The sequence below is a fragment of the Centropristis striata genome, chromosome 24, assembly GCF_030273125.1.
Source record: "Centropristis striata isolate RG_2023a ecotype Rhode Island chromosome 24, C.striata_1.0, whole genome shotgun sequence".
NCBI lineage: Eukaryota > Metazoa > Chordata > Actinopteri > Perciformes > Serranidae > Centropristis > Centropristis striata.
In genome coordinates this window covers 8448623-8461746 of record NC_081540.1, presented here as the reverse complement: position 1 = coordinate 8461746, position 13124 = coordinate 8448623, and the positions used below count along the sequence as shown (strand labels likewise).

The 13124-nt window shown below is 39.0% G+C and overlaps 1 protein-coding gene across 1 annotated transcript in view; it reads right to left on the bottom strand.

Annotated features, from left to right (window-relative positions):
- The window catches only part of LOC131962738 (sodium- and chloride-dependent GABA transporter 2-like), a 28111-nt gene extending 15340 nt beyond the window's left edge, over positions 1 to 12771 (bottom strand). Inside the window, exons 1-2 of the mRNA XM_059327788.1 lie at positions 12744 to 12771; positions 392 to 636 (exon numbers count right to left, since the gene is read on the bottom strand). Coding sequence (XP_059183771.1) covers positions 392 to 605 — 214 coding nt within the window. The 5' untranslated portion in view covers positions 606 to 636; positions 12744 to 12771. The remainder of the gene's footprint in view (positions 1 to 391; positions 637 to 12743) is intronic.
- Positions 12772 to 13124: the final 353 nt, after the last annotated feature.

Sequence of the window (13124 nt, the reverse complement as noted above, 5' to 3'; positions counted from 1 at the left end):
CTTTATAACCCCAAAATAACCCATAAAGTACTATAAAACTGGACTATGTTTATTATTAACCCTATATTAAAATCCCAGTCACCAATCTGACCTGACAAAATAAAAGCAAAAATCAGTGTAATAAGACAAATTTCTATCATATCCTAGGTGCAAAAAGACAAAAATACACATATCCCCATGCTAACAAACACCTCGCAAATGTCATCTTTTGTTTTAGAGAATGGGGGGGGGGAAAGATGGAAGAAAAAAGAAAAGGATAAAATAAGGGTAGATGACAGACAGAGAGCCAAGAGATGGGGAATGAGAGAGAGGGAGACAAAGACAGAAATTACAGAATGAACTTTTTCACATTTTTTAGCTGAAAGTTCTCCTCTATCCCCACATGCTTTACCTCCTCCATTCTTGTAGCAGAGGTAGGGAAACCTCCAGACGTTGCCCAGGCCGATGATCTGCCCCGCCACGGCCAGGAGGAACTCCGCCTTGCTGGCCCACTGTCCTCGAGCATGCAGACCGTCTTTGGTGGCCTCTTTCCCGTTGGGGAGGCTCCCCTGGTGCAACTTGTTCAGCAGCGGGTCTACTTGCTGTGGAGGCAGCTGGTCGGCCATAACCGGTTTTGGCAGGGACACGCACACACCCCTGGAAGCAGAAATACAAAGTAGGTAAAGAAATGCAATACATCTAGCAAAAGTAGACGGCTAGAAAAGGAGCATGTTTCCATTCACTCACATCGTTGGTTTGTATAAGAAGAGTTGGGGTGTATTTTCTGACAGTTGGTGTTCGCCTCACTTATCTAAAGTACGTCTCAAGGACGGAATCACGTGGGTGTGTTCTTTATCTGTACTCTGCAGCACACTCAAGGACCAATAGATGATTCCCGACTGGGCATCTGTCTGGGGAGTATTTCTCGCAGACATTGTATTTCATACAATTGTTCTACACACCTCTGACGTAATGGGAGGAGGCCCCAGTATTGTGCATGATGGTTCACTGGAATAGTTTGCACTAACTGGAACTGAGACATTATAAATAAATTATTTTCCTGCTGTGACAAGTCAAAATGTGGTTGAAAAGGTCCACTGTGCAAAGCGGAGATGAGATTTAATTGCAGATCGTAATAAAAAAAAAAAAACCCAACAACATACAAAAGGTTGATTGTGGTAAATTTCCATTTATGGGATTTTTTATTTTTTTTTTAAACATTTTTAATAAGGGACACCTTATTTATATAATTTTTTATTACTTTATTATTATTTACTTATTTTTCCTCAAAAAGCATGTCACCACCTCTATCCATGATGTTATAAAACTATTTTAACAAAGTGTAATAATGTTACAGTGCCATTTTAAAGAGTATAAATATTTTTTTTTTAACTGGGATAATATCCTGAAACATTATTTTAGTAAGGATGAGGTGACATGAAATTTCCAGATCATCACATGCCTGGTGCAAAGCTTGACATCTATTCATTTATTTGACTTCACATTGAATTTGATTAAAGTCTGACTAAAACCAGATACACATCTGACCATCCACAGCATCCAGTTTAAGTTAATTTAAAGAGTATTGTTGTCATCTGTGATATAAATGCCCATCATATTCCAGGAATGGTTTTATGGAGATCTTTGTGTATTGTAGTCCAATAAACACGTGTTTAATGCTGGTGTATTTCTAACCAAACAGACATGTCTTGGTGTAGTTTGGTGTCCGTTATTTCAATTTCATATATTTATATTACAGCAGCAGGGGCTTTTGCATTTGCCAAAGAGATGCTGTGGCTTTTGCACTTTCATTTTTGACGAACTTCCGTATCTTTATTGTCGTGAACGAGTCGTGACCTCAGCCCCGCTCTCTTTTTCCTCCACATTGTCCCCCTCTGTGCCATGTGACAAAACGCGAGCACAACCAGCACAAGCAGCCTCTTGAAAGCCACCATACACTCTCATTGATAAAAGAAAAATATTGCAATAAAACATTGAATTGACACAAGCTCTTACTTACAGATGCAGTTACTCTCTCATTTATGGATACACATGTAACAGTCCCACGACAAGGCTAATCTATCTGCGCGGAATCGAACAGGAGCGGCGTCTGAAGTCTGCCGATGCTCTTTATTCGAAGCTCAAAATAAATACAGCAAAACTACGCATTCATTTCCGCTTTGTATGTTCCATGTTTGTAAAAATTGCAGATGATTCGACATTACGTTGCCTACCTCTGCGTTTCCCGTAGTGCTCTACAGCTAAATCACCCCCGCGTCCGGGTGGTCAAATGGTTTGTTCCGCACAGGGCAGCTCTAGCCGGTGCAGCGCCTCAATCCCAATTTATAGAGGGACTATGATGAGGTCTGTACCAGCACAAGCAATAAACTGGTTACGCAATATCATTATACATTAACATCTAATTGCTGAATTTTATCCCCTTTGACACGTAGAAAACATATAAGGGATGGATTTGATATAAATTGTTATTAACAGCATGATGTTTGATGCGTTTGCTCTAAGATATAATGATAAAATGCCATTAAAACACGTAATCCGTGCAAGTATTTTAACATTTATAATGCAAATGTATACTATAGGAAGTAGAAGTTCATGACCTCGGGCTATGACGTCATCAGGCTCAGGAAGTGGTGGAAGAATGTGGTCTACTCTGTTACAAAAAAAAGTCTGGCATTCAAAATGTTACTTAAGTAAAAGCACACCATAAGTGTTTATTATGAACAATGGCACAGTATGAAATTCTATATATTGTATTAATAATCAATTACTAGATTCTAATGAGTGATGCAATAATGTGTTAATATGGCATCTGGTAAAGATGGAGCTTACTTTACTTAACACACTTTTATAACTCTGACTCCAAAACAGATGGAACGCTGTGAAAAAATGTAATATAAAAGGACACGCAGCGTCCTTTCTTTGCATTGGGGTTGTAATACAAAATGTATTGATTCATAATTTGCATGAATAATCTAAATCTGCAAAATAACTCCTAATTAAAGCTGTAAAATATATGTATGGTAAAGTCAGGTAAGATGGGACGAATTAGATTTTACTCTTAGACTAAGTATTATCAGCAAATTCCCAAACATGTAATTGCAATATTCTGATTGGCCTCAAACAAGTAGGATTGGCTAGCAAAAAATAAAAAAAAATATTATTGATCTTGCACAGTAAACAATGTTAATTTTCTCTTTTTGGAAATATGAGTGCAACAGCAAAAATAGTTGTAGGATGTTGCATTTTTTTTATGTAATTAACTGTTTGACTTCATTATAAATATTTTTGAAAAATGTATGATACACTTTACTTTTTAAGGAAAGGGGGTTTTAAACCGGGACATAACATCAAGCTAAAATTAAACCAACATGTCTCTGCTTGTGTGCCACCCTGTTATTATTTAGACATTTTTAGTATGTCCAAAATTAGCCTTCATGTATATAAAAACAAGTATAAGTACATCAAAATAAGTACACTTTATTTTAGTTTTTAGTTTAAAAGTTGAGTTGCAATCCTCTGTTATTGTTCAAGGATATATAATTCTAATTTATTATATTTTCAAATCTGTGGTCTGTGTGTGAATCATATGTATATTTTTTTCTTTTAAAGAAAATATTGTGTGATATTGTGACAGAATAAAACCAAATCAGTGTGTTACGTCATCTGAAAGCTTTCTATACCAACACTGGTCTCTTACTGCACACTGAGGCCTTACATGGTACACACAGGTACAATACAGTGGTTAATCAGATTTAAACTCACTAGCTTTGTTTTCTCTTCACCATATAGGCCATTGCTGGAACTTGAGAAACACACAAGCCTTCAAGTCCCCATTGTGGACTCTGTCCTGTAAATTGTCTCGGCGTCTTAACAATTTAGGCCACCTCAAGCTGCTCTCAGCACATTTAATGGGCTGTGTCATTGCCTGTGCTCATTCAGCTGAGCATTTATAGCCACAGTAAAAAGAGTCCAGGCTCCAGCTTGCACTCTGCTCCAAGGACTTCATTCAGAAAATTACATTCCACTGGACAGACATATTCGGTTATATCACCTGGTGTATAAATCACAAGCTAAAATGATGTCTGTACTCTGATCTGTGGATATTCACACATGCAAGTGTTTCAGTCAGGACAAGTTGTTCTATACGCCTAAAATGTTTTCAAAAAGGAAAAATCATCTGATTTCAGGAAGCTAAATATTAAAATATTGATTAATCTATACTCCACAGTTTATATGTGTCCCGACTTTCACTAAATATCAGTATTATACACTCCAGTGTCCTTTATTACGTCTGTATTTGCTACTAAATCCCTGTAGCATAAATTCATCAGAAATAAAAACAACTACTGAAGTTCCAATTTCGTGTAGGACAGATAGATGACATATTAGTTAACCTACAAGTATCTTTGAGCCCTATTCAAGACCACAAAAGCCTTTTTCTGTTGTCCTTGCAGGTTTAATTTGACCTTCTGACATGAACTGGTTCAACTTATTGTCCTCAGAGTTCTGAGGACAATAAGTTGTTTACAAGTTTACAGTTATATCAGTTTACAACGCACATTGTGACCTTCTGGTTATTTATTACACCTCCTCAGTAATTACAACTGGGATAAGGAGTCCTGCTGCCAATTTTATTCCTCCTGTCGAGGAGTTTTTTTTCTGCTTTAGACTGCGCAAAATATACAAATTAAACATAAAGAAATAAAACTTTAAAAAACTACAAATTTGGACTTTCATGAATACCTCTTCTTAGTTTCTAATGTTCTTGCAGTTCATGTAAAGCGTAGGATTACACAAATAATTTACCGATAAATACACACTCTCCCAACAAAACCATACACATATAGGTACATACCTAAGGAAGCAGCAGTTCAGATGGTGGCGTCTGTAGTATCTACAGTCCCGGGTGGATATCCAAGTCTCCACTTTGCACCACTGCTACAGTCAACTACAGCACAAATAACTACTACCTGACCTTTTTCTGACCATGAAAAAGTAATAAACTTAACAAATCCACAATGATACCTTTCATTCGTCAAGCTTAGAAAAAAAGTCAATATTTCTATTAACCGCTCCAGTCTGAAATTCAGTCCCTACATGAAGTTAAATGAAAAATTGTAAAATGTACTTTAGTCTCCCTCATTAGTCGAGAAAATCAAGGGTCAGGGGTCAAGAGTCAGGAAGTGGTAAAAAAAGTCTTGCAATCATATACAATGCACACATTCCTCAACTACACGTGTGCGCTCACACACACAGCTTACATATCCTCTCAAAATGCAGACTCTGCTTTGCTTCCCAGGGGCCAAATAAAGCCTCAGCGCTAAGGGCCCTTCAATACAGTCCCCATTGTTCTGTCCTGACAAACCTGCAGCCCCTGTAAATGTGGTGCCACGGCGTGTAACTCAGACCAGGCATAGCCGTGCACAATTTCTGCATGCTTTATGGCTGCTTTTATTGCTGTCTGGCATCCAGGGCAAAGGCAGTGGGTCACTGATATACAGCAGCATGCATGGTGAAAATCTTCCAGCCGGTGTTTCTCCTGCTGTATAACTGCAAGGTTTTTAACGGGAAGTGGCACTGCAGCGTGTGGGAGAATATTGCATACACTCAGCTTTTATTTTGACATCTGCTCTTTGAGAATCTTGCACGAAATTCAGCTTTAATTTTGACATCTGCTCTTCTTTTTCCTAAGAAAAACAAACTGAGAGGTGGCCAGGTCATAGTTTTGCAAGTCAAGTCTTTGCACTCAACTACCAAAAACTTTGAGTTTTCAAGCCCTAAACAAGTCATAAAGTGCCCTTCACCAAATGTAATGCCATTTTAATAAAAGATATAAAATAATAAAATCATGATTGCTTTTTTAAATATGTATTCAACTGGTAAAACAAGCTTAAAAACATTTTGTGTAAACTGAACAACAATGTCTAACATGTTACTTTGCATGGGTTTAATAATATTTAACATGTTGGACAAAAAATTTGATAAACACCTTCTGATATGAATTGGTTCAACTTATTGTCCTCAGAGTTCTGAGGACAATAAGTTGTTTACAAGTTTACAGTTATATCAGTTCACAAGGCACACTGTGTCCTTCTGGTTATTTATTACACCTCCTCAGTAATTACAACTGGGATAAGGAGTCCTGCTGCCTTCAAGCATAAAGCACAGCTTGGGGGAAAGTATCAGGACTTTCAAGACAAAAGGCTCAAGCCTAATTGAAGTCATGAGTCGTTGTTGTGATCAGATGTGTGACTCAAATCACGTGACCCGAGACCACACCACTGCTGTGTGTTCCCACTAACTGTGTTGCCAAGTGAAGTTATCTCCTTTCACCAATGCATGCACATTTGGGGATTGAGATATGGTCCGATAAGTCTCAGGTTCACTATGGTATTCAACAGTTGCTTGACGTTGGGTCCACAGAAAGGATACGCAACACCTGCCAGCTCTTTAATTGTAAGATAACCTGGGTTCTATCCACACGTCTCGGGTGACAGAGACAAACAAACACACCCTCGCATCACCACAGACTTGGAAAAACGTTTTCTGGCTGCAAACACATCCTCCGACCATTCAACAAGCATGTGAAGTCTGAGCTCTCTCAGTTTCTAGCTTTGCATGTTTTCGTTGAGATAAGATGAAAAATCAACATAATTAATTAAATGACGATGCAGATTAAGTTTGACAATTTCACAAAGAGTTTAACGACTTGAATGGAAATAATGATCGTGTTTTCTTGACATTTTCCCCCTTAAGCAAGGTCAAAGGTCATGGTCAGAGCAGTCCAGCCACCTTGCAGCTCAAAAGCACCTCAAATGTGCGAGTGTTTGACAACACCAGACCATCTATTTGATTACAGTCTGACAACTATCCGACCAGAAAGGTGAATGTAATTCAATATTTGGGGGATTGACCTGTTCTTGCACTCAGACCAGACACATTAATCTGCTGCTTCAGCCTTCAAATTAAAGGTCTTCTTTCCTTCTTTGCCTCGTTTAAACCTCTTGAGAGAGGAGGTCCTGATGTGGTCAACATCAGACCTCTAACTCCTTACCTCCTTCCCATACTCTACTTCCCATGTCCTAAATAGGTAAACATTCCTGTGGCTAAACCCCCTTCCTCTCCAACCTATGTGAAAAACATACCTTGTAAAAGAGGAGTCTTTTAAATGCAACCTCTGGCCTTATGTCCACACTGTACAGGACTCCCCTGAGGCTTGCGGTAGGCCAGATATTTGGTGCTGATAATCTTTCCTGGAGATTTTATGGGAATGTTTTGAGGGGCAATTCCCTACATGATTCTTTTAACCACAGTGGGTAGTCTCGTGATGTGTTACTGCTGCTTTCATAGATTTGTGGGCCTTCGCTTGAAATGTAAGGTCATTTATCCAGATGTCAGTACATGCCGTTTTCTTTTTTTTTTTTGAGGGCCACTCCGAAACATCCATGTTCCTTCCATTACATTGATAAACACTTAAGTACTATTCTGTGGGCAAAACATTTGCTCAGCAGGGCTGGTCAGTTTGCTCCAGTGTTTAAGTACTTTGACAAATAGAGGTCAGAGGTTCTTTTGATATTTATTTAGCATGTTTGGATGTAAAGTGTAACCTAAGCCACAAAGGTGGGACCAGGTCATTGTTTGGCAAATCACAAGTAAGTCTCAAGACTTTGCACTCAAGTCCACAGTCAAGACTGACAAGTCCAGAGTCCTAAACTTTGGATTTTGAGTCAAAATGCACTCTTACCATTTCAACAACAGCATAACTGGTGCTTAACTGGTGTTTATTAACATGTTTAGTTTTGCTGTAACCTTGACCCCCTTTTGGTACCTCAAGTGGCCAGTTATGGAATTGCAGCTTTGTGCATTTCTGCACTGGCTTCTCTTTTTAGCACCAAAGGGTCGGTCCGTGGTCCAAAGAAAAAAAACTAAAACTAAAACAGTTATGTCTTTTTGTTTTTTTTCCCAGCTGTTTAATAACTGACATGTAAAGGTGATTCCTTTCCGTTTTGTTAGAGGCAGGCTAGCTGTTTTTCTAGTTTTTATACTAACACTGCACAGAGTACGGACATGATGGTGGTCAATCATCTAGCTCACGGCAAAAAAAAAGCAAAATAGCATATTTCCCAAATGTTGAGCAATTGGGTTAATATTTTAGCGAACACATTCTCAAACCCATCACTCATGCAAAGGAGGGCAAAAAACTACAGGACAGGGCATCATGTCTAGCTTGCTGCAACTGAAACTAAAATAAACAAAATACGCCATGAATGTGATTTAAAAAAAAAAAAACAGTCTGAAAAAACGATTACATTTTGCACTCATTAATCCAAATTTTGGTGGTTTCATGAGTGTCATAATCAAGATAACAAACGCCTGTAAGCACAATACCCAAAGTAGCTATGTGGCGTCTTTAATATCCAGTTTGATTTGAAGAGCTTGCTTCCTGGCACGGCCATCTAATCGGTCATAGAGTCTGAAATGAGCCTCCACTCGTCTCTAAGCAACAATGCAAAAGTTATGATCACGCAGCAAGTTTTAGATAAACTCATGCAAAAATAATGATACACCAAGATATTTTGAGACTCATAAATGGGCCTGTCCTTGTGCTGAACTTACCTCTGTTTATGTGGATTCTCACTAAGCCTTCAATGTAGCGCCTTAATGAGATGGATTAATTAAGCCCCTGTTGGTCCAGATCATTTTACAGAAAAGTGAGTACACCCTGCCTCTCCCTCGCCCGTCCAGCCTTTGCCTGCGATGAACCGCACTCTCAGGAAAATCTCAACAAGCTACACAAACCCGGATTCCTGTTGCTCACTGAGCCTGAAGCGAGGGGCGAAATGATCATGGGAGTAAAGTCGACTCACTTCGCTTTAAAAAGTAGAACCAACCCTTCAGCAACATGAACAGTGATCATTTTGTGTAAACTGAACACTAAAGTCTAACATGTTGCTTTGCAAGGGTGACAGCAATCTTTTTTTTATCATTGCTGTAACAATAATGAATTATATTTAACAACATGTTGGACAAAATGTTTGATAAAGAATTTGAATGTTGTGGTGGATGCTTGTTTTTGCAAAAAGAGGACAATAGTGAGCGTGGAAGTCAGAGCTCCAGTCAGCTGTACAGTGATTAAACCATCTAATGTGGTTTCAGCTCCCAGACCTTCACACTCTGGGCTGAGGTTGCCTCAGGGAGGAATGCAGCGCTGGATTAGCTCAAAACATCAAATAATAAGCCCCCCTTCCGCCACCACTGACAGCAAATACAAAGACTCCTGTTCTTCATCCCCGCGGAGAATTACAGACATGAAGAAAACTCTGCGGGAGTCTAACTTTGAAGACAAGTTGATGAATTAACTGGAAGCTGCTATTCTAAGCCCACAAAAATAATAATTTGATTAATTTTCAGTGACTGGTACCCCACATATCTCCATTGTTGCACCCATGACAACGTTGTGGGGTACCTGCGAAGTAATTATATCATTACAGGCCATCGCATCCATTATAACCAGATTTCATTATTTCATTACTGTGCTCTTTGCTGACTTGGCAACTCTCTCTGGCGAGGTTTTGCATTCCACAGCCGGCCGTTTCATACGCTTGGATGCCGGGAGACTTAATTGAGGTTAAGCACCTCGGTCAAGGGGCTCCGAGGGCCACACTGCTCCACTAGGCTTTGTGCTGGGGCCCCCTTGATTCTCTCACTGCCCAGGTTACAGGTAAACAAGGAAGGGTGTTGCGTGACAAATGGTCAGACAGGAACACTTGGAGTTAACTCCCAGTTTGTGATGGTGTGATTAAACTGTCTTGATGAGGTGAACTGAAGCGAGAAATGGTGGTATGTTTTTTTTTTTTTCACAACCGAAGGAGGAGACACACGCAAACTACAGTATAGAGTTTTTGAAAACTGATTGTGGCATTATTTAGTGTAAAAGATCTTAAATTTGACTGTTTTAGGCCAATCACATATATCAAAATAAAAGGGATTTTGTATTTCAGAATCATATTACTCTCTTTTAAAACATTATGTGGATTTCCAATGTAATTTTGTTGTATGAATCAGACGTTAAATGCATATTTAGCAGTTACTTTGAGGTTGTGTCACCAAAATAATAAGGCTTGCATGTGGTTGGACTCTCTAACACCCTGGCTACTTCCCTGACTCAGCCTGTGCTGTCATCTGTTTTTCTGCCCATACTGCAAAACACAAACAAAAATATAATCATTATCCATATAATCCATCTGATTTTTTGCTGTGGCCAGGATGCTGAGCCACAAGCACAATGATGAAGGCTATAGCATCTCTGACACACACATGTTTCCAATGAAGTGACCACACACTCTGGAGGATGACACAGTGACAATAAATTCTCTGATTTGCAACTCTCTACCCGGCCTCCTGCAGCGACATTAGCCAATTTGTACACAGCTATGGTTCATAAACAGACCATAGCATAAGTTTCCCTCTCGTCCCATTGACATACAGTAGGACTATGAGATCTTGGTGCTGTTGCGGGGAAAACTGGGCCCATATACTGGTTTCAGTTATTCTGTTAAATCCTCCTGCCAACAACCCATCAAAGGGGGCAGACTGCTCGACGCGGGCCAAACACCCGCCACACAGTGATGACAGAAAAGTGCATTTGCCAAATCCAAGTAGCTGCCTCAGCAATGTGGTCGGATCACAAGAAAGGCTTGGAAACATCTGTGGTCCAATTTGGCAGGCGTTACAAAGTCCATGCAGCTAAATAGGGCTCACAAATAAAACACACGTGCTGTAACACAAATGACATCATGCTGTAGTAGCACAGAGAGGTGAAGGAGGTCTCTAGGTGAATAATTGGTTTAGTGTATACTATGGAAACCATGTGGCTGCCAAAACTCAACAACAATGGCTCGTAGCTGCGTGGATACCAACAAGTTGAACAACAAAGCATTTATTCCCCTCTGCCACATCCCTGTGTCACCAACCCTTTTAAAGTTAAACTAGCTATCACTAGATCCAAAAGTCTCTAAAAGTTGCCAGAAAACCTCATACATCCATTTGCATATTGGTGACATCACCAGGCAACAGCTTGTTTTGGTTGACTGCCCTGGAATAAAATACAATCATGTATTTCTCACTCAGCGGTCTGAATAAGTACCTAAATATGTTGCTAATTTTCTTTAAGTAATAAAGTTGCCAACAGGGTCTAAAAAGTCAGTGAATCTGCAGAGAGACTCAACATCTTGGCAACATTGCAGCTTTCTCCTCATTAAAATGACTGGAGATTAATTTTAAACTGAATGTGCGGTCAAGGGTTACCTCACCGACACACTTGTGATCATATGTGGGGCAAACAGTTAAACAATAACAGAAACAAGACAATTTATTAAAAGCAATAAATTACTGAGAGATTTAATTATTTAAAGCAGGACGATGTAACTTTTGAAAGAAGCTATGACACATTTATCTTCTGTGTCTCAACTGGGATATTATTTGCAAATTGCATGATTATGACAGAGCAGTGCTGTCTCAAATCAAACACCGTTGATGTTTATTTACCAGAAATGATGGCAGCAACATTTGACTGCTTTCTCTTCGTCTTGTTAACCCGAAATTGCAACTGCCTTTTTTCTATTTAAAGTGATTGTTGCGTGCCAAATGCTGAATTTAAAAAACTTGTTAAAATACACTTGCGGGCGTCCCGGTCCCCAGTCCTTGTCGCAGCAGAGTCAAAATTCGGCCCGAGGTCCCTTTGCTGCCCTTTGTCTCCCCCTTCCATTAGCTCCATCACTATCAAATAAAGCATGAAAATACCCAAAAGATAATCTAAAATTAACTTGAGTGTTCACCTGAGCAACTGAGAGTGACTGTTTGGTGCTCCCACCTTGGCCAAGAGTAAAAAAAGATCTATTTAAAGACTTTTTTTGTTGTTTCCATGAAACGAAAACGCCAAAATTGAAAACCTGCATAACACAAGGGATGGAAATGCACCTATGACAGCTTAAGTAGGCTGGGCAACAAAAAAAAAGGCAGAATTTGTGGTAGAGCAAGACCTCCTCTTGCAGCTCTCCCCGTAGTCCCGCCTTAACTACACATTTGATTGCATACATTAACTCTGTGTTTACAACACGTGGTTAGTAGGTAACTGTATCACATTACTGTTGGTAGCCAGACTACAACATTTTGCTGTGTCATGTGGGCGTGTGCTTAAAGCAAGAGCATGAGGCAGTTGTGCGATCATAACCATAGATGATAATTGAAGATACAAAAAACTGGTTTTAAGTGCCAACTCATGCCTTTAACTTTCAACAGTAGTGGACATTTATTTAAGAGCTTAAGTTACTTTTTAATTTTATATTTTTCATACAAAACATGTCAAATACATAATTTAATTACTACTTACACATCAGTAATATCACTATTAATATATTATAGTTTCACACTGACAGTTGCCCTTTTAAAAATGAATTCTACTTTTGATACAAATACGTTTTGTTGCCAATACAGAACTTTTGCTAAAGAAACATTTGACTGCAGGACTTTTATTTTGAAGTATTTCATACTGTGGTATTGGTCCTTTTACTTCTTCCACCACTGACAATCAACTAACATTTTGAAATGATTTAAAGTCATATTTTACAGAGGACTAAAAACATTATTGTATTTCCTTGTGTTTAAAGTAATTTTACACTTAAATGCAGACACACACACACACACACACACACAGCAGTATAAACACATACTTTTTCACCTACCAGGGGAAACGTGACACTTTGCTCTCTGTAGTCTTCTCAGGTGTAGGATCAGAGTCTATGCAGGAGCAGCAATAAAACACACACACCCAAACACCGGTCAGGTGGGAGGAGCAGATAAGCTTTACAAATTCAGGGGCGCTGGAATTTTTTAAGTTTGACTGTGAGCCAATATTTGAGAAATAGCTTAAAATAAAACATATCGCTCAGGCGAGATGTACAAAATTGAACTAAATGACAATGCTCGAGCTAATGTACAAAATGTACTGAAGTACATGTAGTTCAGTAAATCTACTTCAGCCACTGCTGCCTGTTATAAAATTGTTCTGAAAACAATCACACAAAGTATAAAAAAATAAATGTTCCTTACTCACCTTTGGGGCT